The sequence below is a fragment of the Sciurus carolinensis genome, chromosome 13 (assembly GCF_902686445.1).
Source record: "Sciurus carolinensis chromosome 13, mSciCar1.2, whole genome shotgun sequence".
NCBI lineage: Eukaryota > Metazoa > Chordata > Mammalia > Rodentia > Sciuridae > Sciurus > Sciurus carolinensis.
This window is the reverse complement of record NC_062225.1, coordinates 76200012-76224799: the sequence shown is the minus strand read 5'-3', so window position 1 is coordinate 76224799 and position 24788 is coordinate 76200012. Positions and strand designations below refer to the sequence as shown.

Here is a 24788-nt window from a genome sequence, read left to right as displayed (position 1 = left end):
TGCCAGCTGCAGATCTTAGGACTTCTCAGTCTCCAATTCCTTAAATAAACATAGAGATGACATCAATTAAGGCAGGAATTGAAAGATTGAAATCTTTTCTGAACCCGTAGCTTGACCAGATCAGCCATGTCCTCTATGAGAGGAGAGGGTCACTGAATCCCAGAGTACTCAGAATGAGGCCAGCGTCTCCAGAAACCTCTGCAGACTCTCCTCTCTACTAAGAAAATCAGAGGCCGTGGACTGTGTGAATGCAAATGAGGATGACTTACAAGACAGTCCCCTTCACAGCCCAGTGCTGATCCTTCCCCTCCGGGGCACCAGGAGTTGGGACCCTTCATCTCTCCTCCAAGCACAAGTCCTTCAGCCACGGCTTCCCAACCCAGGGAAGGGCAGCCTCTCTGTGGCAGGGGGAGGGTTCCAGCCACAACCCCTCCCCTTGCTCCCTAGATGTGGTGACCACCTCTCTGCTTATCCTCTGCTGAAAAATAAAGGAAAACATGGAAGAAGTGTTGTTAATATCAAGTCTGTGACTGTCCCTGTATCAGGTGAGGATCTGAGCCTAATCCGGGGACATCGGCAGTGCTGGGCTGAGAGCTTGCTTCTCCTGTAGCATTAGGAGCTTGCTTCCAACCTGGACCAGTATTTCGAGGGTCCTGAGTGCTTTTAGAGTAGTCTGGGGCCCCAGAGTGATCAGAGCTTGGATAGAAACAGACCAGGGAAATGGTCCCATCAGATAGGCCCTGGCTATGGCCCCTCTTAAGTCTGAGAACCCAGGGACAGAGCACTGATGCTGCTTTTAGATCAGGGCCCAGCAAAACCAAACTAGGCGGTGGCCTGTGATGACAGAGATTGAGGTCAACCTGACCGCAGGGAGGAAGAATGCCCAGTGGCCTCCTCCCCTTCATGCAAAATCAATCCCTGGGGTCGGGACTCCCGATTACAGCTCGATTGGGAAGGACTCAGAACTTCCTGCATCCTAGAACCACACCAGGAAGAGAGGTGGAGTCCCTGCTGGGACACTGGAGAAGCCAAGACTGCGCAGTGTGTGTGACCCAGCTGAGAAGGGAGCCATCCAGGAAAGGCTTCTGCGAGGGGATGATACCTAAACTGAGCCCTGAAGGATCAGAGGGAGGAGCCCTGCTGAAGGGGAGTCCACTGGATGTGCCGCAGACAAGGCCTGGCCTCGCAGACAAGAAGAGGCCAGCTGCATGGGTGTGCTGGTGGAGACGCCGTGCCAAGCTGGAGGGGCGAGAGGTGACAGCGGGGAAGCCTGCGGGCCCCATCGGGGAGTTCAGACTTAACCTCTTAGACTAGGGCATCCTCAAATGCTGCGGTCATGTTTACATTTTTAAAACAAATAATAATCTTAGAAAAATAATTTTTGCAACATGCAGAAAAGTTTAAGGTGGGGCCCACAGGTGATACTGGGGGACTCAGAAAGCAGATGTGACAGGAGGGTGGCCGCAGCTGCTAGAAGACACGTAGGCATCAACAGGATGACTGTGCAGTGGAGGAGGGGGGTGGTTAAGCTGAGTCCTGGGTTCCTGCCTTGGGGCCAGGCAGGAGCTTCTCTGGAACAGACCATACAGCACAGGGAGCCATTCTGGCGTGGAGAGGAAGAGATCAGAAACCCAGTTAAGGACAACACACTGAGCTGAGGTACAGGCAGAACATCCGAGTGGAGATGCCAACAGGTGTTTGGATGAGTGGGGTCTAGAACGTAAACGTGACAGAGCTAAAAATCAGCAGTAAATCCAACAGCGCGAGCAGGATCCCATCCAGGTGGGAGAAGGGGCAAGAGAACTGACAGAACCCTGGAAACGCCAGTACTTAAAGAACGGAGGCCACACCACTGAGATGACTGTATGAACAGGCCAGTGGGCCTCGCGGGTGGTGAGCACTGCAGCTTCCTGCAGGCCTGAGTGCTGCACTGCCTTCTACCCACGTGGCAAAGCCAGGTTCCCAGCATGAAGCCTGCGTTCAGGGAGCCAGCAGCTGGGGGCACGCAGTCCCAGGGCCAGAGCAGCCTTGGGGGGTCCGAGCACTCCCAGCCCTGGTCCCCTGGCAGGAAGGACCTGCGTCTGCCAGTGAAGGGGCTGGTCTTGCAAAACAGCCAGTTCACGGTCTCAGCTCTCCCACCGACCTGACAGCAGCGGCAGCTGAGGAACCTGACCACAGAGGTCTTGTCCAGACTCCCAGTCTCTGGCCCTCTGGGGAAGCTTGGCAGAAGTGAGAAGCAGCCACTGTGAGTGTCCGGAGCTCCTGGGAGGAGGTGGGGAGGAGGAGGAGGAAGAGGAAGGAAGGAGTGTGCTCAGCTCCGAGCCCACAGGACAGACTCCTCTGGGCAGGGAAATGTGCACACTAAAAATGTGAAGGTGCCGAGCCCCCCAGGAGAACAAGCAGGGGCGTCGATATGCCTTAAGCGGAACAGAGGGAGCTGCCAAAACAGTGCACAGCAGAAAGCCACCCCTCTCCACTTTGGGGAGCGCTTCCAGACAAGCTGTGATGCACACTGGTGGGCGGTGGGCCCTGGGAGGGGCGAGGAGCGGGTCAAGCACACCTTCCTCTCCTTTGTCTTGGGCCTGCTTGATGAGCCCAGAATGATGTCCCTCTGTGCCCACCACAGCACATCCCCAGGGGCTGGAGGACTCTGCAGGCAGCCTGGGGTGGGAGATGGGGAGGCAGGTGTCAGCCTCTGTCAGGGTGCTTAGAAGGACATGGGGTGTGGGGCGCCTGTGTGAGGATATGGTGGCCACGGGCGTGCAGGACACTGTTTCTGCTGCATGAGAAACAGTGTACAAGTGTGTTCAAGACCCAGAGGCACAGCAGCCGCCTGCAGTGAGCTACTGGGCTGTGCTAGGAGCCGGCTGGGGACCTGCAGACGTCATCCTTCTGAGACCCTCATCAGGCCTGGGACATAGAGCATTATAATTGCCCGAGTGAAGATGAAGAGACTGAGCTTGGAGGCATCAGACACGTGGGTCATGGAAGAACAGGTGTCCAGCCCCTCACCCTGTGCCTGTTGTTCTGACCCAGAGAGGCATGTGCCCCTAGGCCCTGAGCAGCACGCGGCGCCCTCCTCTCCAGCTTGCACCCCTCATCCTGCCAATCAGCACCCCGCCCCCACCGTGGACCCACATGGCTGGGGTAGCATGCCCTTCCATCTGATCTGCTGGAGAGCAGAGCTCTCATCCAATCCAACCACAAAAGACCGACGTCCGGCAAGTCCAGGAGGGTGGAACGTAGCACGCTGCAGCTCAGGACCCTGCCTCCCGCCTGCCCGCCAGTCCCTCGAGCCTCCACCCTCAACAGGGCTTATCCTTCCAGCCTTGGTTCAGGAGATGGCACCCCTGCCTGGAATGGCCAGCGCCTCCCTCGTGGCCAGCTGAAGGCTGCTCCCCAGCCCTTCACTCACCAGGGCTTCGTGGAGCACCAGGCAAGAAGCCAGCCAGCCACGTGGGCAACAGCAACCCTGAGAGGCTCTGCTCTGGGCGTGGAGTTCGGCCCCCTGCACATCTCACGCTATGGTCCCATGGGGTGGGTACTAGAATTATCTCCATTTAGGGGTGAGCCAAGGAGGGCACATGTGGGTCCCTTACCTTGCCCCAGCTCTCCCCACTTGTCAGTGGCAGAACCCGCACTTGAAACAACAACCTGACCACAACCACAACTCTCAGCTGGGCCCAGATTGAGAAGCCACACCCTGCCCTCAGGAGCCCTCAGTCTGGTAGATGAGACCAGTACTGTGGGGTGGCCAGGGCTGGTCCCAGGTGGGCCCAGAAGACAGGGGAGCGAGCTGTCTCACCCTGATCTTAGGTTTCTACTGGTGCCTCTGGCCTGGAGCATATGGAGATGTCTTTCCTCTCCTCCCTGGAAACATTCCAGGTCCCAGGGACCTGCCTTGTACATTCCCCAAGGTCCTGCCAGTGCAGGCCTGTCCCCCACAGTGGTGACAGCCCCTGGGAGCCTCACACCCAGGTTTACCCAGGAGTGGCCTGGGATGATCCCCTGTCTGGGGAACAACATGTTTGCCTGCCCCTTCTAGAGGGAGCGGGCTCTGTTTTCTCCCTCCTGTAATTGTTACCATCTGTTTCGCTGCATCGTGTTTGTTGATGTTTTCTTGTTTTAAAACTGAAATGAGTCAGATTGGAAGCTGATTTAGGAAAAAGTGTCTGGGAGGAAAGCTCAAAGTGGCCAGGGGGACTCCATGTTTTGGAGCCATTGGAGAAGAAAAGATTCCACGGGGCAGGCAAAGGGATCCGCCAGCTACTCCTGCCCTGCAGGCTGCGTTCTCCTGGCCGCCACAGCAGGCTGGGACTTTGTGGGTCTGTGTGCAGTGTGTGTGTGCGCGCACACAGCTCCTATGTTCGTGTGTGTGCACCTTGAAGGAAAATGTGTGTCATTTGGGGGCGGGCTACAGAGCATGGATGGAGTGGGGGGTGTCATTCTCAGAAGGCAGTGGCTAGAAAGAGAGCTGCAGGCTGGTGGGGCCAAGGTTGAGGTAGGGAAGGAAGGTCTGCCATCTCTGCTGTTGCTTAAATGTGACCTTGAGTAGATCCAGAGACTAGCTTTCCAGGAGAAACAAAAAGGGGTCTTGATGCAGGTGCCAAACTCTGATGGAGATGAGGGTGGAGCCGGGCTTACTTACTCAGGGGTGTTGATTGATGAGTGTGCAGGGACATTAGCCGCCAAAGTGATTCCCAAGCTCTGGCAAGGGGCCCTTGGTATTCCAGGTGAGCTGCATGTGCTGGCTCTAACAGCAACGGCCTGTGCTGTCCATCTCTGGGGCATTAATGGACAAGAACACTTAGGCCTGCAGTCTCCTACCCACCCCCACTCCCTTAGCTTAGCTCTCTGGGGGCAGAGAGGCTTCCATGTACTGGAAGGAACAGATAGAGAGCAGAATAAGACAGGAACAGGCTTCCCCAGCCAAAGAAATGGAGGTCTTCAATGCATGTCTTTGACAGAGATTTCAGTCAGTGCCTGGGCCACCCCGCTCCCAGTTCCATGCCAATATCCACCTGTCACCTGGACCTTTCCTTCTTAATTGTGGTAATTTAAGCAAAAGAAAGATGCCCTGAGACGTTATCCCTGGCCATCTGGGTCTGCAAGCCCACCACCACGCTTGACCTGCAATTCAGCCCAGCTACCACCAGAGGCTGCAATGTCCTAGTCTGAGCCTCATGGAGGAACTTCTGGTTTGTGAATGGGGATCCAGCTTGCTTTTGCCATTTCTTGGTCCTTTTTTTTTTTGTGGTGCTGGGGATTGAACCCAGGGCCTGTGCATGTGAGGCAGGCACTCTACCAACTGAGCTATCTCCCCAGCCCCTCTTGGTCCTTTCTTGATAAGCCACTGCCCGTGAGAGATTTTCTGGTGGCAGCAACCCAGAGAAAACTGACGTGGAGGAAAAGTTTCGTCTTTGGCATGACAGTCATCTTGACAAGGCTCCTCAGTTTTTCCATGTTCCTGGGTCCCCCCTAATACAATAGCAGCTGCCACTTGCTGAGCCCCTTGACTTTTCCCAGAGGAAGAGATGTCCACTCGTCACTGAGATCCATCTTTCAAAGGAGGGAACATTGTGCCCATTGTATAGAAGAAGGAGAGAAGCAGGGGCTCAGAGAGGTAAAATGACTTGTGCAAGGTCACAAGGCCAGTTAGTGGTAGAACGGGCCTCACAGAAGAAACTGCTGCTCAGGGAACTGTCCAGGGTGAGGCGGCTCCCAGAAACCGTGGCACTGTCACCAGGTAACGAGATCTAGGGGCATCCGGGTTGTTTGAGTTTTCACTAAAACTTCCTGGATTCTGTTCATGCCCTTGAACGTTTATTCAGAACTTTTCTTCCTGAGAAGCCACATGGCCTGGGCTCAGCCTCACAGCATGGAAGCAGGGCATGGAACCCTCTCCACTTACTGTGATGTTTAGGAGCAAGCAAAGGAAACTTCTCTTGTCTGCATATTTAAGCGCTTTTATTAAGTGGAACAAGCTATTTCTGAACATGAGAGTGGCCAACAGCCTTAGAGGAAATTAAAATGAACCATGACAATGTAAAATTGCACAGGGGCACGGTGGATTCTCCAGAGATAAATACAACAAGCCTTTCAACAGCATTCAAGAAAGACTCGAGATCACGGAGATTATGTTGTGGGGAAGGGGGAGCAAACCATCCACAAATTAGAGCTCAGGCTGGTGGGAGGGCTGATCAGTATGCGAGTCAGGTCTATGGGTGTCTCTCCACTAAGCACACCCCTGGGGTTCGGTGGACCAGAAGGAGCCAGAGAAACCTCAAGCAGATAGATCGATTCAGGCAGTGTTTCAGAACACCCACCACGTGCCTGCTGTGTGGGTGCCATGGACTGAATCCTGCCCCCCCAAACTTCAGAGGTTGAAGTCCTCATCTCCTGATGTGATGGTATTTGGAGGTGGGGTCTTTAGGAGATAATGAGGTTTAGATCCTAAGGGTGGGAACCTCATGATGGCATTAGTGCCCCTATAAGAAGAGTAAGGGACCAGAAGTCTCTGTCTTTGCCTTGTGAATGCACAGCCAGAAAGCAACCAGCCACCTTCAAGCCAGGAAGAGGGGGTCTCACCAGAATCCGGCCATGCTGGCCCCCAGCCTCTGGAAGTGTGAGAAGTACATTTCTGTTGCTTAAGCCACCCACTATGTGTTATTTCGTTGTGGCATTGTGACTAACTAAGACATTGGGAAGCAGAAATAAATACCTTGACCTCGGAGAACTCGCGGGCCCTGAGGGGTTGTAAACTGGCCCATCTGAAGGTTCAATCAATATCAGTTATTAAGATTATGATTGGAATGCCTCCATAACCTGTGTACCCCCTGAGGCCAGAGACTACTCATGACTGTATCTTAAGCACAGGAAAGCTTCTCAATGTGCAAGGAGTGTGTGGGTGGGTGGGTGGATGGATGGTGGGTGGATGGCTGGGTGGGTGGGTGTGAGGGGGGATAGGTGGATGAGTGGGTGGATAGGTGGATGAATGGATGAATAGATGATGCAATTGAAGGTAATGAGCCCAATCAGAGCAGATGAAGCTGGGGTAGGAGGGAGCACTGCCCTTGCAAGTAAGGAGATGGAAGCCTTGCAGGCAGCCGGGCCCCTGCTAAAGGAGAGATGTCAGTGGGTGGCATCTGCCTGAGATCCCCTCTCCCTGACCCAGGGATCCATAGCAAGTGGCCTCAGACAGAAAGCCCACACACCATCTCCCAGCTGTCTCCAGGGTAGGCCAGATCTAACCCTAACCCCAGAGGGTCAGCAGAGAGGCTACCCTGGCCTCCTGCAGAGCAGAACCAGAGACTTGCAGTGACCTGGACACTACAGTCCCTGTGTATGGTGTAGGCACATGTGTGCCTACTCCCACCCGCTCCTCCTCGGTGTCATTCCCAAGGAAGCAAAGCAAAGTCTGTCTGTCTACCCCAAGGGGACTGCTTCTCCTGCCCTGTCCATTGCCTCTTAAGATTTGTGCAGTCCCTCTTGCCCCTGGGCCTCCTGCGAGTGTGAATAGAAGCTATCTGCCTAGCATACTTCCCAAAGACCAAAGAGAACAGGTCGGTGCTGAATGATGCTATTAAAAAAAAAAAAAAAATCACATTAACCACATCGACTCTGACCCAGGAATCCACAGCTGGGCTGGACTGGCCAAAGGGAGCAGTTCTCCCTCAGCACCTGCCTGGCTACACGTTGCTCTCTTCACAGTGAGGCTGAACAGTTAGAAAGCAGAGTGAATGACCAGGAGCCAGGAAATGTAAACTGAGCCTTCATTGCAGGCTTCTGGAATATTCCATGGCAAAGCCGGTCAGTCCCACCCAGTTTACAAGCCCCACACTGCAAGGAACCTAGTCTTGGGTCCCAAGACTCATACTGGGACCCTGACTTGCCTCCAAGAGTCTTGAAGTCCCTGCGATAAAACTGCCTCGGCTCCTTCAGCAGCACCACTCGTCTGAGGAGCCGCCTCACAAGGACGTTTGTGCTGCATTGTTTGTCTCTTTGTCCTGCCTGCCCCTCGGTGTGACTCTGCCACAGTCCCCTCTCTTGTGAGGACTCTAATGAGGTCGCTGAGGATGTCTGTGTCAGGATTGAGCTGCTGGGCGTTGGAGTTGCTTTCAGTCGACTTCCTGATCTCGGAGCCAGTGCTGTGAGAGCTGAGAACGGTCCCCTCTCCCCGGCGAGTCTTTGTTTGTAATAAAAAATAATAATAACGTTCTGTCGAGCCTACAACTAGAAAAGGGGGGCTTCGGGAGGTTGACAGGCGTGTGGCCTCAACCTTGGATTCCTCCTGGCTAGAAAGGGTCCTATGCACCAGGAGGGCTTAGGTGATCCTGGATGGCCCCTGGCAGGGACTGGGAAGTCCCTGTGTGGCAGGAGGCCAGGTCAGCCCTCCCACCCCCTCCAAGCCATTCTAGAGAGCTGCCTCCCTGAGGTGTTTGGGCGCTGTCTCCAGGAAGTCCCCAGGAACCCAGTTCAGCATTAATACTGGGTCCAGGCCTCTGAGAGCCAGGCCCCTCAGCGGGTGGTTCGGTCAGGGAATGAGGACAGAGGGCTTTTCCTCAGCAGATGCACTGCAGATTTCAAATGCGAATGTGACAAAGGATCCCGGAAGCGGGTGCTGTCTAATGCGTGGCTGAGAGTCAGAAGCTGACCCTGGGGAGGGCGAGGGGTGTTCTCAGAGCTATTGCCTGCAGGGCCCGCGTTTGGGAAATGTCCCATCAAAGGCCAGAGCAGGAGCTGCCCTGGCCGCGCCTACCTACACGCCCACTTGGGGGACAAGAATGAAGACAGTGGCCAGGACAGAGAGGGAGCTGGCTGTGTGTCACCGATGCCGAGTTGAACGGGAACAGGCAGGTGGCGGGCCTCCGAGCAGGACAGGCGGGTTACAAGGAGCAGGGCTGTTGGGGGCACCGTGAGGGCTGATTGAAGGGGGATGAAAGGCGCGGCCCAGCTCCGCAGCAGCTGCTCGGCGCGCTCCCCCTCGTCCCGTGTGTCTGTCTGGGCCACTCCCTCCCACATCACAGGCGGCTGCTGAGGGCCAGGCCTGCCCTGCACCTTCCACAGAATGAAAGGGAGCCGTATCAGAGGGGACTGAAGCACAGGAAAGGGCCTCTTTCTTTTCAAAGACTTTCGTTTGTGATGGGCTTTTTTTTTTTCTAGGTGATCTTATTTCAAAGCCCCTTTGAAAATTTGTGGGTTTTGTAATGGATGAAAAGTTACTTGGAAATAGGACTAAGAAGTTTTCGGTTGAAAGTTGTTAGAGGAAAGTTGAAAGTGTGGAGTTGTAAGGGTCTGCCAGATTTATCATCTCTTTTGTCCACAGGGCCCCTCCACTGGGAGAGAGCTTATGGGAAGGAACAGGGACCTGGACAGGGCACGTGCAAGAGCGCGGTGCCAAGCGAGCCCTATCCATGGCTGCCGCACGTATGCCGTGGAGGCCATCTGTGCTCAACTTTGAGCATTAATGTCTCCGAGGAATAGACTTTGATGTTGGACAAGGGGAAAGCAAATATACTTCCAGAATACTATAGAAAGCTGGGTTCTATCAAAGGCAATGGCCACCACACAGGTGTTTCACATCATGAAAATAATTACAAAAGAAGATAAGGCCCACACAGGCCTGAGAGAGGGAGGCGGCCCAGCAGGAACCCTGGGGCATGTCCGTGTTTGGCAGGAGAAACCAACCAGGAGAGCAAGGAACCCAGATGATGTTTAGGTGAAGAACCAGGAAAAGCATGGAGAAAATCAACGGAGAGGGAGTTCAAGGAGCAAAGAGGAAGCTCAGAGAGGGTGGATGGGAGGCTCCTTGGGGGAAGGTGTTAGGAAAAGCTTGGGCAAAGGGAAGGAGTGGGCATGGAAGCTGGGCTAGCAGAGGTAAAGACCCAGCCTCCCAGTCTCAGGGAGGGGTGACCCCAGAAGAAGGGGTAGAGGCTGATAGATTCCAGAATGTCAGAGGAAGTGGTCGAAGTTTTTTCTCAGCCCCCGGGGTGGAAAATCAAAAGAAGCTCCTAAGAGGGAGAAAGAGAGGAATCAAATGCTGAAGGAAGAGTGGCCTGCAGTGCCATCAGCCCGGAAGGGGGTCGGCTGTCAAGCTGTGCAGCCCTGGCTTGAGACCGAGGAACTGGCCCCATCAGAGAGAGCCCAGTTCAGGGCCACACATCAGTGGGTGACTCAGAGTCTGGGGTCTGAGGGAGCAGGAGAGATGACAGAGATCCAGACCTGGCTCCCGAGCCCCAGTGTGCTCAGGGTCAGAGCAGGTGGCCCCAGGTGGGCTGGACACAGTGAAGGAAAGGGAAGCTGTGGCCAGTGCCCCGTGGGCACCCATGGAGGGTTCTACGAGCTCTGCCTTGATGCTCAGCCCACTGAGGAGACGATCAGCCACAGCAGGAGCAGGCTGAGGAGAGGTGGCTTAGGAAGAGTCTGGCCATCCCAGAGCATTTCTGAAGGTCTTAGTAGAGTGCTATGGTTTGTCCCCCAAAAGTTCAAGTGCTAGAGGCTTAGTCCCAGTGTGGGGTCTTGGGGTCTGGGAACTCTGAAGAGGGGCCCTAGTGGAAGGCTATTAAGTCGTGGGACTCTACTTCTTGAGTCGAGTAATGCTATCTCAAGGGAGTAGATCAGGAAGGAGTGGATTAGTCCCCTTGAGAGCAGGGTGCCATAAAGAGTAAGCTGACCCCTCCCAGTCCCTGACCTCCTGTCTTCCATGTGATGTCTTCCATCAGGAGGCCATCACCATGAGGCCTTCATGAGAGCTGAGCAGATTGCAGGCACCATGCTCCAAAACTACAGAACTATGAACGAAATCAACCTCTTTTTTCTTTAATGTATCCAGCCCCAGATATTGTGTTATAGCAACACCAAAGAGAACTAAAACAGAATAGACATGGGTTAGAATCCCCAGTTTGGCACACCCTAAGTATTACTGAACTTACCTGGACCTTTTACTCTCATCTGTAAAATGAAGGAAGAACACAGAATTCCTTGTGGAAGGAAATCAGTTCATGGCCATGCCTGACATGAGGAAGGTAGTCAATAAATTTAGCTTTAGGATCATGGCCATCTAGGCAGTCCCATTACTTCTGTCCTGACATCCACTTACAGCCGGGGTCCTCATGGTGATCTAGGCACAGAAAATGGCTGGTAGTTTCATCTTAAAGTATTTACAGATTCCCTGAGGGCTGTACACAAAGCCTAAATTCCCAGGGTAGAGTTAGACCGGGGTTCTATCTCCCACCCAGCCAAGCCTGTCCCGGGGGTCTCTCCCTCCTTACCCAGCCCCTCCCCCAGCCCCATCATATCCTTTACCTCCACCCAGGCTCCCAGCAGGATCATTTACCCTCCAGAGACATCATCATATTCCCTAATATGATTGGAATCTGAATATATATTTAAAATGACAAGATTGAAATTAAAATTTAAATAAAGAATTACTTTTCTATAAGTTGCTCCGAAAGCAGTAATTTAGCAGCAAATTGATAGAGAAAGGTAAGCACTGGTCCTTTAAACCATCATGCAGTTTCCGGCGTGCGAGCCAGAAGTGTCTCAATTTAACACATCATTGGTCAGTATTATTAGAAATTTCACCAGGCTCCGGAGCACATTATGGAGGGGCTCCAGAGGGGAGGCCGAGGGTGCCAGCCCAGGGCCGAAGGCCCAGGGAGGACAGCCTGGTTAATGAGGACAGGAGGGGCTCCAGAGACTCTCCCCCAGCCCCTAGGGGGCATTTAACTGCAATTCTCTTGTTTGCAGTTCGTAGCCATCATGAAATGGGAACAGAGAGACCCTAAAATGTCATTTGTTCTTCCAGGGACCATAGATTTGGAACATTGTTGTCTGTCAGCACATCCTTCTGACCCCTCGAGGTCAGAACAAGAGTTCTTTTCTCTCCAGGGAACTGGCTCCCATGAGTGACATAAGCAAGACTCCAAAATCTGTCCCTGATTTTGACCTGATGAGCAGCTACAATCTCTAGGGACCCCAGACTGGAACTTGGACCTGGGAACTCAGACCCAAGACTGTGACTGGTCTCCAGAGGAAGACCATGGACTCCTGCATCAGCATCACTGTAGGCTTGTTAAAGAAGCACATTTGGAGTCCCCTGTCCCAGACCTGCTAAATCAGAACCTCTAGGAATAGGGTCCAGATACCTACAGCCTGATGCTCCCCAGATGCACTTCTGTGCACTTGCTTTGGACACCCCTGCAGCGGTGTGGCCAGATGCTCCTCCTATGTAGTCCAGCAGTCTAGGTACAAACCCATGCCTACTCAAAATGTCCTGGACACCAGACGATCTCCCCAGGGAGGTCCCCACAATCCCCCAAGTGTGATTGTATTTACCAACATCTGGCCTCCACATTCCCCACAGGTGGACCTGGGTGCCAGGAAGACCCTAAGTTCCTTGCAGCAGGAGAGACGCTAAAAGGAAGGGAAATGTCCACCCTTTGCCAGGGAAGGCCTGCCCACCATGCTCAGTCCTGACACTGGCAACTGCCGTGATGTGATTCCCCAGGGCAGCCCAAGGCCTGGTGTGGAGAGGGGCCTGAGTCCCACTCACTTCCGCCAGGTACAGGCACCTGTTCTTGCTGTTCTCGGAAGAGCTGTGGGAATGATAACCCTCCAGAGTAAGAAGAGAAAGTAAATGACAGCATTCACCATTCATGCTGGGCTGAGGACAGCAGAGCCTCCCCCATCCACGTGCTCCTGATTCTGCGGGCCTCTGCCGCCAACCTCTGCAGGGCATGGATTCAGAGATTGCTTGACTTCCAGACTGCTCTCTCACCCAAGTGTGTTTGAGTGGCAGGTCACGTGCCTACGCCCCAGCAGCAAGGAAAGCTGCAGAGCAAGTTTTCTGATGGAGGTGTTCAAAATGTGCAGGGCAATCAGAAAACGAGGCAAAGATCCACAGCAGGGCCTAGGCCAGATCAGCATCCCTCCTCCCTGGAGCCTGCTGAATCCAGAGCAGGGGCTGTTGGGGTGAGCCTGCCCAAGCTGGTATTGCCCACATTGAGTGGATATTGCAGGGAGTCTTGAGACTAAAATGAGGCTGCTGAGCGAGGCCAGAGTGCAGAGAGCTCCGGCTCCCCCCTGGCGCTGTCTGCTGTGGCTTCAGCTTCGCAGCTTTTCCTCCAAGGCCACTTCACGCCCACCACCCATCTGGAGGCTGCACTTACGCTCATTTTAGCATTTACGCAATTACAGTCCCTCCTGTATTTATGCTACGCCCGCCCTCTGCGGAACAGAGGGATGCAGATAGAACCGCACTGTGTCTGCCAAGAGCCACACACAAATGGCTTCTTGATCTTTTGCTATTTTACAACATACACAGTAGACTGTATATTCCCCCCCACTTTTTGTTTTCTTTTTTCTTTTTTTCCTACTCTAGTGATTTTAAACAACAACATTTTTTAATGTCTCATAAATTTGTGCATGGAAACTTAGAGAGAACTTGGGGTGCTGGCGATGTTGACTACAGTCACTTGGTGGTGATCACTAAGAGTCTGGTCTTCAGGGTCAAAGAGACCAATGCAGAAGCTCTTAAAAGGGTAGGCCAGAGGGCTGGGGATGTGGCTCAGTGGTAGAGCACTTGCCTAGCGTGTGCAAAGACCCAGGTTCTAATCCCCAGCACCCCACCAAAAAAAAAAAGTAAATAAATAAAAAAGACATGGAGACACATATGCCTCAAGGAAGTCACAGGCCTGTGTACCCACTTTTTTATTTGATTGCTCGGAAGCTCAGTACTATGCTGATGGCTAAGAGCCCCCGGGCCTGCATGGCTGCAATTTTCTTCTGTGTAGCTTTGACTCTCCATTTTCCCTGGTCTGGTCTTCCTTTGTATTTCATTGTGATTTTATTGTACCTGTTCTTGTCTGTGGCCCCAGTCGCTCTATTAACCAGGTAGGAGTGAGACAATACTGCAGTTCTGTTCCCTGCCGCCCCTTTCAGTGTGGTCCTCATGAGTCCCGGGTGTGGGAGTCTGATCCTGCTTGTTGTAAATCCCTCCAGGGCAGGACTTTGACTGTCACTAATCCCAAGTGCCCTACAGTGCTGCTGGCCCAGAATAAGAATGGAAATAAACTGAGGCCAGGGCAGGGAGTACTCTGGGAGCCCTGGTGGGGCCGGGGGCTCACGGCTGTGAGGGATGAAGCTAGCAGGGGGCGTCATGCTCAGGGACATCAGCAGGGGCAGCCTCTGCCTGCTCTGACTGCTCACACGGCGTCAGGGCCTCGAGGCCTGCAGGTCCCAGTCTAGAAGGCAGGTTGATGGGCGGCAGAGGCTCATGAGCATAAGCACCATTGTCCTCCCATGTGACCCCAGGAGTGGAGGCTGGGGCCGGACTCTGTCGGATGTGCATAGGCTGAACATGTCCAGGGTGCTGCAGGACCCGTGGTGCTGATCTCAGCCCCAGTCTGTCTGCCTTTCTGAATCTTCTTAGCTTTCATGGCCCCACACCAGCCCGTCTCTTCTGGAGGCTTTTCTCTGCCCTCCAGGCTCCATTAGGGCACCCTCTTCTGACCTCCTTGGGAAAACAGTGGACGATGCTGTGTTTGGTCCCCACTCCTTCAGCATCTCGCACCTTTACCACCCCTAGGCACACAGAGGTGGCCCCAGGTTCGTGGATTGGGCCAGCTAGGTCTCCAAGCAGCTTCCAGCAACATGCAGGGCAGTAGTGTTGGGGGGTCCCAGCAGATGAAACCCCACAGTCTGGAAACCTCAGGTCCCTGAGAAAGGAAATCGCACTATTTTATGGTTCTGCTCCGTGGCCTGCGCACTTCCCTGCTCCCAAAGTAAGGAACACTTGCCAAGCCAGCGGCAAAGAGCACTGCTCCCACAGGCCAGCCCGGAGACCCCACATTCGTGCCCTGAGCACCAGGCCGAGGGCTGGCTCCCTGCCCCGCGGAGCTTGCCTTGCAGGACAGGGTCGGGAATAAGGCCCTCAGACCGTGCTGAGCACAGGGATGATCATGGGCACGTGGAGCAGAGGGAAGAGCCAGTTAGGGGTCCCAGGAGTCTACATCCCTGCCACCTTTCCAACTTCCCTGATCACCTCCACGCTGCCACCTATGTGGCACCCGTGTGCAACTAGAGGAAAGTGCTCCCTCTGGGTAGACAGATTGGTGTGAACCAGCCTCTGTGGGCTGCTCCACACTCGAGGGTGCAGGGTGGGAGTCTGCGCCTCCCCAGCCAGGGCCAGCCCCCACGCCCCCCTCGGCCCTGTCCTGTGAGACTGCTGCAGGGGTGGTCCCCAGCCCCCATGACCAGCAGACACCTCCAGCCTATGCCGCTGCTTCACAGAGAGCTTCAGCCATAAAGGACCTGGGTCTTTAGTGTTCATCAGTCGCTGAAAGAAGCAGGATGCTGTCAGCCACCGTAAAAATGTGACCTTTGAAAATTTACAAGAGCTTGGGTTTAAAAAGCTGCTGCGTTAATGATGCATCCCATTAGCATCTCATTAAAGAGAAGTCGAGAGAACCGCTAGGGCCTGATGATGGCAGAGAGGGCCACTCTGTGGGACTGGGCAGGGGAGGGTCTGCCTCTCTCTACCAAGCACCACCAAGTCACGGACGCAGGAGCCATAGCCAGGAATGCTAGGGAAAGATAGAAGGTCTGAGTGGCTTCCCAGCAAGTGGGGTGAGGCCTGCTCAGCCCTACTCTCGCCCTGGCCAGGGTTATCTCCTGGTTGGGTATTGTGGCTTTCTTGTGTTGGCACCCTACCCCTGAGGAGGCCTGGCACTGGGGCTGGGGTGGAACCTGGATTACTCGTGGGGATTCTGGACCCCAGGAGAGGATGGGTAGCAGGACCTGAGTTCAGAGCTGGAGCCATGGACCCATCCTCCATCCCAGAACCTCCAGAATCTGAGGTCTGGCTGGGTTTACTTTTGGCCCTGGAGCCCTGGGCAGGAGGAGGGGCCCTGCCTTGGACATCATGGGCCAGTCCATGTCCTGCCCATCTGGAAGACGGGCTTCTCATAGGACACACCCCTGGTCCAGGTCTTTTCTGGAGAGCGGAGGAAGGAATTTTCATTTGATTATTTTAATAAAATAAAATTCCTGAACTACTCATAGCAGTTTCAGATGTTGCTAGTGCAGGGCGGAATGTGAGTAGTCTTATTTATCTTTCCTGAAAGAAAAAAGACTGTTTTTCCTCTCACAGCAGAACTGCTTTCTTGTACTTAAGAAACCCCTTATAGTATTCATGAAAGACACAGCCATGCAGGCCCCTCAAGTCCCTGTGATCTAGGCCCACCTCTGCCCCTGAGGGCTCCTGGCTTCTGTCCTGGGTGTCACATGGTCATACCATTTGTGCACCAGAGCTCTCTGCTCCACTGGAACAGTCGCTTAAGGGTAGAGCTGAGCCTTAGTCATCTAGGTCCCCACTGTCCTGGCCAGTACATGACACAGAACCAGAGTCCAGTATTTATTTGCAAAGGAACAGACCAAGGCACAAAATGAGCCAAGTGAGGAAACCGGCAGGAGTGTTTTGGAACCAAGGACTTGAACGATGTGTGTGGAAAAGTGTTCAATTTTTCCAGTTCAGAAACTCCCCTGATTTTAAGGCAAACAAGGGATCCTGAACTTTAGGAGGGCAAAACCTGGTGACCCAAACTCGAGAAGACCCCAACCGCCTCTCCTGGTAGCAAGAGCCGTTTCCCTCCCTCCCCTGTCAAGTTGCCATACTAACCAGGCAGGGCAGAAATGGTGGATTCTGAAAACCTGAGCTGCCTCTTGCCTGGGAGGCCTACGGGATCCCAACAGCAGAGACAGGCTGCAGCGCCCCCTCCTGGTAGGCCAGTATTGCCAGTTGAAGGGGAGGCTGGGGTCTGTGCATTCAAACTGGACCCAAAACACACCCTCAGGGGTGGAAGTGGAGAGACATAGTAGGCTTCTTCCCCCTCCCCTGCCTCTGGATCCAGGGGAAGCAATCTCTGTGCTTCTGAACTCCCAGGCCCCCGGAGCCTGGAAATACAGGCTGCAGGAGAAGCTGGCGTCTCCCTTGTCAGGGAATACATCGACAGCTAGCTGGAGAATGCCGGGAAAGCCACACTTTTGTTCCCCAAGACTGCTGGTGAGCCTGGCTAAATCCCCAGTCCCATCTCACACCCCTGCCCCTGGCTCCCACGGACAGAAATGAGGCAGGGGCCCCTGGTGAAGATGCTAGTCCAAGGAATTGTTCTTTCCTCGGGAGAATCTCTCTTCCCCTTTGTTTCATGCTCTGTTCACAGAAGCGGAGAATCTGAAATGCAGGCCAGAGATAAAGTGCAGCTTAATGCAATCAGCTCAGCGCAGCCTCAGGTCCTACTGGGATGTGGCTTCTGTGCCTCCCAGCAGGCCCTAATGCAGGCGCTGCGTGCCACCTGCATTATTCAGCAAAGCACCAAGAGGTATGGCGGGCCTCCCGACTCACAGCCCCTGGCCTGGAACACAGGAGGGTCACTCGGTCAGGGGCCCAGCAGGGAGCTGTACCTCCTACCAACTGCATTACTGGGCCTGGTGCCCTCAGAAGCCACCACAAGAACTGTAGCCCTCACCTAAAGATGTCCCGTGAAGCTCCTCTGCCGTCTGGGACTATCTCTGGTTGGCAGTCGTTTCTGCCATCATCCCACCTCATGCTCTACCCACACCTGGGTGGGCTCCATTCGCCCTCCTGGGACACAGTCACTCTTCCCAAAGCCACCTCCACTGAGACCCCAGCCCCTCACACCCAGGTATGCCACCCTGGCCCTTCCAGCATGTTTATAGCAGTTTTTTTTTTTTTGTTTTGTTTTTTTAGCCAATAAATAATGTTCGTAGTAGAAAACTTGGTAAATGCAGAGAAGTCCAGACTAGAGAACAGAAGTCACCCATTAGCCCTCACCCAAGGACAACAGCACTGTGACATTTTGGTCATTCCCCTCCTACACATGTTGTTTGACACTGAGACGTTTGCACAGGGAGGTCACGTGTGTGTCATTTAGTGGCCTCCTTTTCTCATTAAACATTGCACTATGAACGTTTTGTCACCTCATTAAGAATGATTCTTAGTGAGAGGCTCTAACTGGGGGGCCAGTGCTACCCTGATTTTGACATCCCTCCCAAGGCTGGTTTTCTCTTTAAACCATGGCTTTCCATCACAGAGAAGCCAGGGGTCCCACCACCTGGGGAGGATCTGAGTTGTCCCCCAACGGGCCTTAGCTCCTGCCCTCCTAGGTGGGATTTGCACCTCCGTGGCTGGTGTCAGGGCAGGAGGGGACTGTGCAGTGACCCTCACTTGCCATCAGGTGGCACTTTGCAGAGCAAGCAGTTCGCCATCTCATCGTGAATTCTAAGTAGACACGTGTCAAAGGGACGGCACTTGGTGGCTCTGGGGCTGGGCTGGGTACAGAGTGGGTGCTCAGTACATGCCCTGGGTAAGTTGATAGCATTTGTGTTGTGGTGGTTTCCTGATGATGGAGGCTTGGGGTTCACGTGCCAGAGCCCAGGACCCCCTCGCTGTGGTAGCACAGGTGGAGGCTGGGAGGCCCTGGCGTGGGACTTCTGGAGCAGTCGCCTTGGCTGCTGCTCTTCTGCCAAGATAACCTGCAATTCTTTGTGGGGCTGGAAAGCTGGACCAGGTCTCTGCCTCTGGCCCCAAGTTCAGTGGACTGTGGGGGACTGTTTGGGAGGACAGGTCCCAGGCCAGCAGCCCCAGCCAGACCGTGCTCACCCGCCTAATCTGTTTTCTGCAGGCTCCTGGCATCTCCAAAGCGGACAATCAGTCCCAGGGACTCGCGACCAGCATCCGGTGGGGGCAGACACCCATCAATCAGTCCACACCCTGGGACACTGATGAGCCACCTTCCAAACAGATGAGGGAGAGCGACAATCCAGGTGTGTACTTTGCCAGCAAGCACAGATATCTGCCTGCTGGATGCCCGCCTCTCCCCAGTGGGTCCTGCAGAAGTCCACACTGCGAGCTCAGGGGTGGGGCCCTGGTGTCATTCCCTGTGCCCTGCTGTGCCTCTGCTCCCTTCTCTCCTGCTCAAGGAAGTATTTCTGGAGAGCAAGGGTGTGAGAGAAACACAACAGAGGTGACTTTGATCAGCTCCAGCTGATTTTGAATAGTCATTCCCAAACCTTAGTACTCTGATTCCTCATGGGCACCTTCCAGGGAGGTCTTGGTGTGTCCATGGTAAGAGCCAGGAGGTTCCACCCCCAGGGACCGGGAGCTCCCCACCTCCTGCTGCATCCCAGTCCTCCTTTGGACAGCTCTGACCAGAGCAAATGCCCTCCATTTCACCTCCCACTGGCCCCAGAGCTCCCTGTCAGGATTCACAGAAATGCCTCTATGCAAGGGAGACCCTTCATCCCTGCCGGAGACCTTTTTCATCGCCTTCCAAGTCTTCTGCAGGGTAAACACACCAAACCCTCCAGCTGTGCCCCAGAGCCCCTGGGTTCCGATCCCTTTACCTTCTGGGAAATTGCTCTGCTCTGCGTCCCTCTTGGGTGCAAAGCCAGAACACAATGAGAAGAGCCACACGGACACCTCTTTTCTACTCTACTCCAGTCATCGCAGCCTGGGTTTGCACCTGCGCAGGGCACAGCCACATCACATGCTGCCTCAGCAGCAAAACCCAAGACTGTCCTGGAGGCTACTCCTGTCTGCTCCTCACAGTCAGCATAGGCAGCTGGGTCTGGGGACCCAAGGGCAGGCTTTGTCGATCTCTCCCCATGCGGCTCCTTGGACATACAGGACTCCCGCTTTCACTGCTGCCCTGTTCCTGGCCCTCACGGTATTATGTCCTCTGCAGACCCAGCCATGGTGGCTTCCAAGCCATCATTTAAGTTATAAAAATGGTGATCAGGACTTGCTGCATGGGTCTAGAGACCTCAAGGGAGGAGTATTCACCCTTCATCAATGAATCCCTCCAGGCACGGCCTCTGTCTTCACTCCGGAGCTGTCTGGGCCTCACCAGCTGGGCTCTGAAGTTCTAAAGGCGCTGTTCCAGGCTCCCTGGCTGGTCCTGAGCAGAAGCGAGCTTCAGCTGACATGCCTGGGCCTTGAGACACCCAGGCTGACTCATAGTGATGCCACCTCCTCTGCTTCAGCTTGGGGACAGTCCCCCTTAGCAATCCATTCTAGAATCTTGCCAGCATGACTTCGCCAATGTTTTTTGGCTTCCAGTTTTCCCCAACCTCTCTCATTATCAAAATCATAAATATTTCTTGCATATTTATGACGTGCCTGGCTCTGTGTGCCATCTCATGCTTGCCGCACTCCTAGGATGTTGATGTTATCCTGCCTGCCGCAGATGAGCAAAGTGACTCAGGAAAGGCTTGTCCCCAGGTCACCTAGCTAGGAAAGGCAGAGCCAGGGCTAGGCCCTGCTGACTTCCCAGCCTCACTGTGCACTATCGCACTGACAGCGCCCTCTGGTGTTTGAGAGTCACCCCACCACCTGGGCTCCTGCCCGGCCTCGCCATCTTGTTTCTGGGATGGAGCTCCCAGTCCAGCTTTCCACCCTCCAGGACCCCTACTCTCCAGCCTCAGTCTCTCCATCCTCAGTCTACACTGCCATACTAGAGGAATCATGAAAACCAAAGCAGTGCTTGGGAGACAGAGACCCAGACCTGGACTCGTTCAGTCAGAGGCAACCCAGACCGGCCTTCCTTGTCATTGTGTCTTCCAGCTTCACTCGCAAGCCCCCAGGGTCACCTCCTGCCAGCCCTGTTCTGCCAGAGCTGGGCACAGCTGGCCTTGCTTTTGCATCACATCTCAAAAGGTGTGTCTGGACCCCTTTATTCAGTCAAAATTTTCTGAAAAGAAATTTTCTTCCCCAGAGAATTGTTTCCCCAGGGGCTGGCTGTGCCGAGGTTGCTTAGGACAAGTCTGGAAAGGGCCTCGCAGCCTTCTGACATGCCGCACCCAGGCTCTCCTTCCTGGGAGCAATTTGCCCTGCTCCAGGTTCTGGTGTCCTCCCCTGAAGGCCCAGCAAACACTGCCACACCATGGCACTTTCTCCCTACCTGCCTCCCACAGGGATTCTCCAGAAAGGGAGGAGAAACACCAATATTTATAGAACATTTACCACATATCAGACACTCAGCTAGTTTTATTGTTTTAAGAGTCCTTCCCAGTAACCCTAGAAGGTAGGTAATGCCACTTTGATTTGACAGAGAAAGACCAGGCTCAGAGAATAAAAGCAACCTGCTGGGGCATTCGCTGGTAAATGGTAGATCTGAGATTGGAACTCAGGTCTTTTTGAAGGCCTCTGCTGTCCTCTCTGCTTCATTGCTTGCCTCTCGCCTCTCCCAAGCAGATCTTGCTTCCTTCTCTGAGCCCCACAGCCATTAGTTCCTATCCCCCTGTTTTAGTTAGCGCTTTTGTTGCTGTGACCAAAGGACCTGACCAGAACGACATAGAGGAAGAAAAATTTACTTTCACTCACAGTTTCAAAGGTTCAGTCCATGGTCACTTGACTCCATATCTCTGGGCCCCAGGCGAGAGAGAACATCATGGTAGAAGAGTGCAGCAGAGAAAAGTGGCTCAGGTCATGGCACCAAGAAGCAGAGAGCAACCTCTGCTCAACAAAGACAAAATATATACCCCAAAGGCACAGCCCCAGTGACCGCCCCCCATCCAGCTACACTCTACCTGCCTACAGCTACCACCCAGTGAATCCATATCAGTGGATTAATCTACCGATTATGTTAAAGCTTTCTAATCATTTCACCTCTGAACCTTCTTGCATCATCTCACACATGAGCTTTTGGGGAACATCTCATATGGAAACCATAACACCCCTGAAAGCACTTGGCCAGGGGTCTGTGATCACAGATTCTTTGATTGTGAGTTCCGGGACGCAGGTCTCTCATCCACTGCTGTGACCCCAGCACCCAGTTCTGGACCTGTGGCAGTCGGTATTCATTGGGCGAATGTGTAACCAGCAGATAACGTCTCTCTTATCTCCCTTGCAGGCACAGGGCCATGGGTGACCACGGTGGCCGCCGGGAGCCAGCCTGCCCTGATCGCACACTCCTATGGAGTGGCCCAGCCTCCCACCTTCAGCCCAGCTGTGAACGTCCAGGCCCCCGTCATCGGGGTGACCCCTTCACTGCCTCCCCACGTGGGGCCCCAGCTCCCGCTGATGGCGGGCCACTACTCGCTCCCACAGCCACCCTCCCAGCCGCTGAGCAGTGTGGTGGTGAACATGCCGGCCCAGGCCCTCTATGCCAGCCCTCAGCCCTTGGCAGTGCCCACGCTGCCTGGTGTGGGGCAGGTGGCCCGCCCAGGACCCTCTGCTGTGGGCAACGGCCACATGGCAGGGCCCCTGCTGCCTCCGCCGCCGGCCCAGCCGTCCACCACTCTCCCCAACAGTGCCCCTGCCACCAATGGGCCCCCCACAACCGACTCGGCCCACGGGCTGCAGATGCTGCGGACCATTGGCGTGGGGAAATATGAGTTCACCGACCCGGGGCACCCCAAAGGTAAGTCCTGCTGCCCACACTCCTCCCTGTGTGCCTGTGTCTGTAGCGCCCTGCCTGGTCACCCCAGCGTAGCCAGGACAGGAGTGTTTGTGGCAGCTCCTTCACTGGCCTCTCCCAAGCTGGAGGCTGCAGTGGGGACTCCCCCTGCCCAGGAGGCCCTGGCCTCAGACAGAGGAGGCCAGGCGAAGGGCAAGCGTGGAGGGTGGGAAAGGAAATGGGATGCATGGGCAAGGTGAGGAAAACAGGAGGAGGAAGGAAGGGAGAGCCCGCAGAGTCCAGAGCCCTGGGCCATTCTCACCTCTGACCCCAGGGTCAGGCCAAGGTGCAGACTGAGCAGGAATCACTACTTCTCTTGGGGCGCCATAGAACAGACATTTAGAACACAAACCCTCTGTGACCCTCCAGGGCCTCGTCCCTCCACCCAGTCCTTGGATGAGAGCAGCACTCAAGACATTTCCATAGGCCAAGAGCCATCCCAGACCACCCGAAGCCACTTGAAGTTTTTGTTTCAAGGACCTGTGGGTGGTTCTGTAAGACCCTGGGAAAGAGCAGCTCCAGTCAGCCTTCAGTAAACCCCCTTCCCACAAGCCCAGGGGAGTTTCCACCTAGAGAGCTTGGAGCTAGATCCTTGGGAACGGAGCCTCAGCGGGGAGCGAACCGACATCACGGTTCTCAGTGCAGCCCCAGCCTCAGGGTCAGAGCACAAGGCATCAGAAGTAGGCCTTGCTCTTGCTGCCTATCGAGGGTTCCGTCCGACCCAAAAGCTTGGGAGGACAGGAGGACCAGGAGCCAGAATAAGACTTTCAGCGTTATGGGCCCGGATTTGCATATTCCTTAGCACCCTAGACAGGCCAGGTCCCCACTCTTGATCCAGGCAGAGGGGAAGCTGTCAGGCCTCTGCCAGGTGCACACAGCTCTGGGGGCAGGAGGAGGCAGGAGGGTCCACAGTGGGCAGCCTGCCCAACTGGGGTAACCATGCCACCTTCAGAAAGGCCAGTTGATGGTCCTAGACATGGTCTGTCCCTGTCTGGACACAGCATCTCTGCCTCCACACTAGAGAGTGCATCTCAGGGGCCCTGCCTCTTAGCAGAGCAACAGATCCAGTTAACCACTCTCTTTCACCCACTCTCCCAGAGAAGGCTCTATCTTTATCCTTCTGAGCTGTTTTCAGGTCTTGTCAAGCGTCCCCACAACAAAGCCACATCTAGATCTCTGTTGGGTTTCACTGCAAGCTGATTGAACCTTGACTGCCTTTGTTTTGGAAATCAGCACTAGTTTCAAATGACAAAATTATGGAAAATTACATCTAGATTCTGGTAAACTTGCTTTAAGATTTTTCTTTAAAAAAAATACGCAAAATCAATTTTTTGTTTGAACTGTTTTGGTTAAAATCCCTCTTCCTTTAAAAAGACTCCCGGCCCCACCCCACCCCCCCCAAAAAAAAAAAAAAAAAACCTCACTCTCAGTTCATGAGCCACCAACTCTGACACACTAGGTCCTGGGAGTCGTGGCTGTCCCACAGGCTATGCTAAAGCCCAAGTCCCTAGGTGGCTTTCTCCCCACGTTGCATGGAAGGCCTCCTGAGGCTGGTCAAGGATCTTGCTGGCTCGTCATGTTCCAGGCGAGCACTTAGGAATGGAATTGTTCTGTGTCATAGGTAACTAGCCCAGATGGCAGTGCAGTCCCCGATTTGGGGCTCAGCACTGAGCTGGGATCTGCCTCACCAGAGCTGCTGGGTGAAGGCTTATCTAAACATTCTCAGTTCTGAGCAGGTGAGATGGAGAAGACACAGGTGGTAGGGACAGGGCTGGGCTGGGCTGATGGCGCTGGGGCCCAGTGGGTCAGAAACCATTGCGGAGCTGCTCCAATGGCACCTGTGCAGGGCCTGACCAGTCCTCTGTGGTCCCAAGCCTTACAAACAAGAGAGAAGAAGAAAGAGAGGCCCACTGGGATCTGCTTTACCAGGCCCCGCAGGGTAGATGGAGTCTGATTGAGGGCAGGAAGAGAGAGGGCCCAGAAAGTGGCCATGGCCCCACCTTCTGGTCACAATCCTCCAGCTCTGGCCAGTGACAAGGAGTGACCCATCCATGGCACTGATTTTCATAGGTTGCCAATAAATCAGCTGTCTTCCCCCAAAATTACATTGAACTCACCTCTATTTAGACCCTCTCGGGCTGATCGATCCCCTCACATTGGCAGGAAGGAGGACCATGGAGCATGCGCACCAGAGTGCATCAAAACTCAAGCCTCCGTGGGCTTTTTTTTTTTTTTTTTTTCTTTTTTAGTAATTTCTTCTTTCATTTCTAATCTTAAAAGCCTTTATTGCTGAAGCTATAATTTGTCTGTCAG

At 54.2% G+C, this 24788-nt stretch overlaps 1 protein-coding gene across 3 annotated transcripts in view; it reads left to right on the top strand.

Moving 5' to 3' along the window:
- Klhl29 (kelch like family member 29) overlaps window positions 1-24788 on the top strand; it is a 285354-nt gene that overhangs the window by 202421 nt on the left and 58145 nt on the right. For all 3 annotated transcript variants that reach the window (XM_047523183.1, XM_047523185.1, XM_047523184.1), the window contains 2 exons: window positions 18702-18843; window positions 21930-22439. In XM_047523183.1, the coding sequence (XP_047379139.1) occupies window positions 18702-18843; window positions 21930-22439 (652 nt within the window). The remainder of the gene's footprint in view (window positions 1-18701; window positions 18844-21929; window positions 22440-24788) is intronic.